The sequence below is a fragment of the Microtus ochrogaster genome, linkage group LG5, assembly GCF_000317375.1.
Source record: "Microtus ochrogaster isolate Prairie Vole_2 linkage group LG5, MicOch1.0, whole genome shotgun sequence".
Taxonomy (NCBI): domain Eukaryota; kingdom Metazoa; phylum Chordata; class Mammalia; order Rodentia; family Cricetidae; genus Microtus; species Microtus ochrogaster.
The window spans coordinates 21,972,528-21,979,429 of NC_022031.1; the positions used below are offsets into that span (position 1 = coordinate 21,972,528).

The 6,902-nt window shown below is 41.1% G+C and overlaps 1 protein-coding gene across 1 annotated transcript in view; it reads right to left on the minus strand.

Moving 5' to 3' along the window:
* Positions 1–3,002: 3,002 nt before the first annotated feature.
* The window catches only part of Tstd3 (thiosulfate sulfurtransferase like domain containing 3), an 8,214-nt gene continuing 4,314 nt past the window's right edge, over positions 3,003–6,902 (minus strand). Inside the window, exons 2-4 of the mRNA XM_005361915.3 lie at positions 5,164–5,337; positions 4,912–5,071; positions 3,003–4,190 (exon numbers count right to left, since the gene is read on the minus strand). Coding sequence (XP_005361972.1) covers positions 4,118–4,190; positions 4,912–5,071; positions 5,164–5,337 — 407 coding nt within the window. The 3' untranslated portion in view covers positions 3,003–4,117. The remainder of the gene's footprint in view (positions 4,191–4,911; positions 5,072–5,163; positions 5,338–6,902) is intronic.

Genomic DNA, 6,902 nt, shown 5'->3' on the forward strand with positions numbered 1-6,902 from the left:
CAAAATTAATTTTTCTTGTTTCTTTTTAATTTTTTAAATGTACGAACATTTAAAATCGCAGAATGGCTTGCATTGGACAATGCTGCTGCCAGATAATAATAAAACGTTAGACTCTGTCTCATCCCATATGCCTCTCATTCCCATTTCCTGCTCTTCCTTTTAACTTTTATCATTTCTCTGCTATTTACTTCAGAATTTCCAATTATCATTCTCTTAATAGTATCGTTAATTTGAGCACTCACTATATGTCAGGTGTGCTAAGTTTGAGCTAGTTCTCAGAGTAGGTTAACTCTACAGATGAGAACTCATTCAGTTATAGTTGAAGTAAGCGACAGCTTACATACAGATTCTAATCCATAAAACCTGGTGACTGTACTCCAGGTACGTTACCATGCTTAACCTCTTCTGCTTACCCTTCCCCATTTATTTATTTATTTATTTTTATTTTCAGTTGTAAATACTGCCCTACCATGGAAGGTGAAAGGTCTTGCTGTCTGGCACATTTCCTCTTCACTCCTACAGTGAACTTCTGTCATTTTACTGTACAGCTTGAGCTGGCCCACACCTTTAGTACTAGCAGCTTAGGGTATGGAGGTCGGAGATCAGAAGTTCAAATCTGCTAGGTTGAATTCTTAGCACTCACGTGGCCAGTCTGTAATTCCAGTTCCAGGGGATCTGATCCCCTCTTCTAGCCTCTACGGGGGCCAGTTATGCAAGTGATAAATGACATGCGTGGAGGCAAAATACTGTGCACATAAACGTTATAATTTAAAAGTAGTTTTAAAAATAATGCATTACTTACTGTTAGAGAGGTGGCTCAGAGGTCTAAGAACATTTGCTGCTCTTGCAGAGAGCCTGAGTTCAATTGCCAGCATCCTCATGGCATCTTACAACCATCAGAAACAACAGTTTCAGGAGATTTGACTCCCTCTTCTGGCATCTGTGGGCACTGCACACATTTGGTGAACCACCAAATGCAGAAAGAAGTCATAAAACTATTCACATAAAACATATAAATCAATTTTTAGATCTAAAACTTCAATAGATTAGATGCCGAACCTTTTTCCATTAAGTGTTATGACACATACATGGTAAATAGCAAAATAATACATTCTCACAGAGTCAAAGAGGCCCCATGGAAATCATGAAGTAGCTGATGAAGATAAGAATGAAGGGAAGCTGAAGCATTTGGTTAATATAGAATTTGGTCTATTGATGCCACGTTTTCTATGGTTACCTCTGTTCCCTTGTGATCTACTTAAGAAGTGATCTCCCATGATTGAGGTAAAACAACTACTTTTAAAAATTAAAGCATCAAATCATGTTGTATCTTTACATTTCGAGGCCTCTGACACCATAATATTTCCATGGAACAGATGAAGATTGCAGACTAAGAAGCTTCCCAGTTGAGGCATCTCTGATTGTCTTTTCCAGAACGTGGTTCCCAGAATAGTACCGGGACTGTCCTGTGTTTCATACCTAGGCCTCCTTGTTTATGTTCTGAAAGAACTTGTTGAGACTTGCTGCGGTCCTAGGATTATGCAGTGAGAACTGAGCTGACAAAATCACAAAGCTAACCCATCAGGATCACATTCCGATGAAGGAGGCTGACACACAGGCAGTGGGGAGTATTTGCTTTATGAATAGCTGCTGTCTTGCTCTAAGTTCCCCTTGAAGCCATAGTGTTCCCCTCTCTATGGTGGGATTCATCCCGAAAACCCCAGCAGGGTATTCATCAATTACTGGCACAATTCCTCCTATGCATTGGTATATTGGATGACTCTTCCCAGCAGTGCGTGATTCTGGCAAGAAAATCAGTCAATTACTTTTATTCTCTCAACCAGGTTTTTTGGGTTTCTTATTGGTTTATTGGGTTTGGTTTTTAAAATAAACTTAGAAGTTTGCCCTCCTGCAATTATCTTCCTTGGCAGACAGTTGATCAGTGCAAAGAGACTTCATTTGAGACATTCACAGATGCCCACGGACAAGAATTACGGCTTATCAGATAGAGAACAAGAGTGTCCTGGATTCCCTCTGCCAGCAGATAGGAAAGCAAGCTAACCTCGCATTGGCATTAAAGCAAGCCTATTCTTTGCTAGCCAAAGACCCAAGTCTCAAAGCTTATCTCACTGTACTCCTGCCCTCTGGTCAGTTTCACTTCTGTAACCTTGGACCCTTGTGTTGCCATGGTAATGGCCCTGCCCTTAGCACAGTGAAAAGCAAACTCTCTTTTGCTTCAAAGCCTCTGGGGAAAGAGATTTTGAGAGGCAAGACTAAAGAGGCAGTAGCTGGCAGAAATTAGACATGTAAAAGGGTAAGAGTGTAGGAAAAGAAGAAAAAAACTAGGAGGGATTAGAAGTAGGACAGGATTATTAGGGTAAACACAGAACAATAAAGAGCATGGTCCTCAGATTGTGTGTGAAGTTACAGAGATCTTTTACCCCCTCCGCTCCTGAGAAGCGTTTTATCTTTGGAACCCTAGGGAGGGGCTGGAGCAGGAAAACATTTAATTATGGTGACTCGCTAACTCAGTCTGTTATCATTGTGGTGGGGAGCATGGCAGCATGCGGGTAGACATGGTGCTGGATATATCTTGATCAAAAGGCAAAAGGAAATGGACTTTGTGTCACACTGAGGAAAGCTTGAGTAAAAGAAATCAAAGCCCATCCCCCACAGTGACACACTTCCTTCAACAAGGTCACACCTCCCAGTAGTGCCACTCCCTGTGAGCTTAGGGGGCCAATTATATTAAAACCACCACACTGACAGAATGGAAGTTTCCCCTCCCTAGTGATATATTTGGTGAAGGGAACTTTAGATTTTTTATTGTATTGATCTAGACGCCCACAAACTGATTGGTGGCAGGCCACCATTTATGCTGATCCAGGCTGTAGCTGTTTTCCTGGGCTTCCTCTATGTAGGATGGAGTGTGGTGTATCAGTAGAAGTAGGAAGTAGTCCCTTAAGAGGGAAAACCTTTCATCTGCATAACAAATAAGTCTTAAAAAACAAGAAAACACAAGTTTACTTTGTTACGATTAAGCCAGCACACTAACAAGCATATAATTTAACATTCTAAAAACATACATGCACCCTAGAAGGAGTCAAGATGGTATAAATATTTGTTTTTATTAGTTTTCAAATTGAGGTATATTTCTTGTAATACCATGTCTTTGTGTTTGCTTTGATGGGGTTTGACACGCATACTCCTGACAATTCAGTCATACCATAGACAGTCTACTAGCCTACAAAATTTCCTGACCTCTTCCAGGTTCGTTTGCCTTCCACAGTCATAACCCATGCAACTTTTATCCTCACATTGACCTGAAGTTTTTTTTTTAATTTTTTATTTATTTATTATGTATACAACATTCTGTCTCTATGTATGCCCGCACGCCTGAGGAGGGTGCCAGATCTCAGCACAGATGGTTGTGAGCCACCATGTGGTCGCTGGGAATTGAACTCAGGACCTCTGGAAGAGCAGCCAGTGCTCTTAACCTCTGAGCCATCTCTCCAGCCCTGACCTGAAGTTTTAAAATTAGTTACATTGTTTCTATTCTGGCCACATGTTGTCCTGAGTCTTCAGACGCTGTGAATGTGTTTTCCTGTTCAGAGTGTACGTCTCTGGACCCCAGATCTTTTTCTTTCTTTTCTTTTCTTTTCTTTTCTTTTCTTTTCTTTTCTTTTCTTTTGTAACAGAATATCAAATTTATAGTCTGGCCTCAAATTTACAGCAATCTGCCTATCTCAATCTACTGAGCATTGGAACTACAAGTATGGGCCTAAAACCAATGCTTAGTTATTGTTTAAGATTGGGACTGCTTGTTAACACACCTGCTTATAGCATGACTGCACATGATTAGGTCACACAAGCTACCTGATCCTTTGGAATACCAAACACTTAAAAATTAACTGTAGAATCTGTATATGTCAATGGCAATTCATATTATCGCAGTTCTCAGTAGACTGAAAGTGTTCAGGGGAGCAGTGTCTTGGGTTCACAGAGGAGGAAAACAGTTGCCGAGCATATCCTTTGGTGCCAAGACTGGAGATTTCTTTGGCTTCATCCACTGTCCTTGGATGTATGAACACAGGACAGAGTTCTCTTATTCCAGAACTCAATTTTCTTGTTTCTTCTCGGAAATTTCATAGGTTACCCATTCTTTCCATCCCCCAGCATAGTGTTGAACACTGAAAACATACAAAATAGGGTTGTATTTCATAGCAGAAGATCAGGAGGAACTTTGCAATAGCTACTCACCTTACTATCTAGTCCAATGCTTTTCAAAATTGTTGGTTTTTAGTAGGTGGGAAAGACACATGCCTTTGGTCTCTATACTGCCTTTATTAACAGTATAGGGTTTTTTGTTTTGTTTTGTTTTACCCCTGCAGTAGTAGGGATAAATCCAGGGACTTGGGCATGTGAGGAACATGATTTACCACTGAATTCTATTACCAGCTCCAAGATACTCTTTTTTTTTTTCTGACACAAATATCATGTAGCTCTAATTGACTTTAAATTTTTGTTACATATGTGTGTAAGTGTTTTGTCTGCCTATGTGTCTGAACACCACATGCATGGCTAGTGCCCAAAGAGGACAGACGAGGGCATCAGATCTCCTGGAACGGAAATTACAGACAGCTGTGAGGTGCCATGTGCGTGCTAGGAGTCAAACCTCTGGAATTGCAGACAGTGCTCTTAACCACTGAGAAATCTCTCCAGCCCTGCCCCCTCCCCAAGAGATTCTTAAGTAGACTAACAGATGTTTATTTTTGTTATGCCAGGGGTTGCATCCGGGGCTTTTCACATCCTAGGCAATTATACCACCGCTGGGCAATAGCCCCATCATCCCAAATGTCTGATTAATATTGCAATCTAGTGCTCAGTCTAGTTTTTCCTTCATTCGCCCACCTGTTAAAGCCCAGTGATATTGCTGTGTCCATAGCCTTCTTACTTCTCACTCCAGCAAAACAAGAAAACACTAGGCTGTCGGATTTGGATGGCTTCACTTCATGGTACTTCTCTTTGAAATCCCTTGAGTTCATCTGTAGAGCTTCCCCCACCTCATCCACTGGAAGAATGTGGTGACACAGTTAATTAAGTTTTGGATACAATCACTTATTAAGCATATGAATGGACCTGTTTAAAACGCACAGCACTTACATGGTATGTTGATTGATCCAGGTATTTTTCCATGCTCAAGAACTTCCCACGTATCTCTAACATCAATTAACATAATGTTTTTGGAGCTCAACAGGTTTTTTAGTTCCCTATATGTGACACCCTTAGAAAGAGCAGAGCAAAAATGTTGGCTGCTTCCCCATATTGACTTCAAACCTATAAAAAAAAATTCAGACTTAAGTGACATTGGTATTAACAGGTATAAGTAGGTTATAGTTAGATGACATAACTGACTTCACCTTTTTGCTTTAATAAACTCTGGATACACACTCTGTTCCTGGTTCCTGACCTGGAAGTACATAGAACTTCTGGGAGTGGGAGGAAAAGATACTTTTGTTTGAATGAGGTTGGCTCTGGTGCCCTAGACTGCTTCGGGGTGGCACTGATCGCCCAAAAGACTAAGCCGTGAGAACAACTTGGATCTTTCATGCCCGGTCTTCTGTGCAGTGGAGCAAGGCTAGAAGACTGACTTAGCAGTCAACAATGCTTCTGTCGGGGCTGGAGAGATGGCTCAGTGGTTAAGAGCATTGCCCGCTCTTCCAAAGGTCCTGAGTTCAATTCCCAGCAACCACATGGTGGCTCACAACCATCTGTGGGGAGGTCTGGCGCCCTCTTCTGGCCTTCAGGCATACACACAGAATATTGTATATATAATAAATGAATGAATATTTAAAAAAAACAAAAAACAATGCTTCTGTTATGACGCTTCCATTAAAATCTTTCATCTATGGGGTTTGGAGATCTACTGGGTTAACACATCTACGCACTGGGAACATGCCACAACTCAGTTCCATGAAGAGGGAAACACTCTTCTAGATTCTTCTAGATCTCCTACCATGGCTTCTTCAGTAGGTTCTCCATCTGTATTCTTTAATAAATCATTGAAAATAAACTGATAGAAGTGCTTAACTGAGTTCCATTTGTGAATTATTGACAATGGAGAAGGAGTCATGGGAAGTTCTGATTTATATTCCGTTGGTCAGAAATGTGGGAAGCGTGAACTTGGGAATGGTGTCTAAAGTTGGCACAGTTTTGTCAGGAAGCCCTTCCGGTGTCTTCAGTAACTCTAGATAGTTCAGAATTAAATTTTAAGACTCAAATAGAGAATTAGCTTGGTGTAGAAAAACTATACATTTGGTATCAAAAGCTATTTGTGAGGGGAGGCAGATCAGTAGTAAAGTGCTTGCTTCTAATATGAGGCCCCTGGCTCAGCCCTAACATACCTGAAAAGAGAAAGGGTTGTGAGCAGAGCACAGAAAAACGTTTGCCAGTGTGCACACGTTCTGACTGAGCAACACGACGCAGCCTGCCAACTTGCTCTGTGTGCTTCATAGCTGGCCTTCGGCCTCTTCGTATGCCCTCAAAACCCCTTTAGCTAGCAAGAGCTTTGAAACATATGAGACATTTAATAATTGTTATGGGTATAATTTGCTAATCCTATTTGTAACTCAAGTGACAATATGAGGAAAAATTTAACTTCATTTCCCTTTGCAAATAAGAATAGGAACTTGCATATTATACGGTTTCTGCTGTTGTGATAAAAACACCTTGGCCAAAAGTAACTTGGGGAAGAAGGGTTTGTTTCACCTTATAGCTCCTAAGTTCATCACTGAGGGAAGCCAGGGGCATGAACTGAGGACAGGAATCTGGAGGCAGTTACTGAACAGAAGCCATGGAGGATTACTGCATATTGTCTTGTTCTCCATGGCTTGCTCAACCTG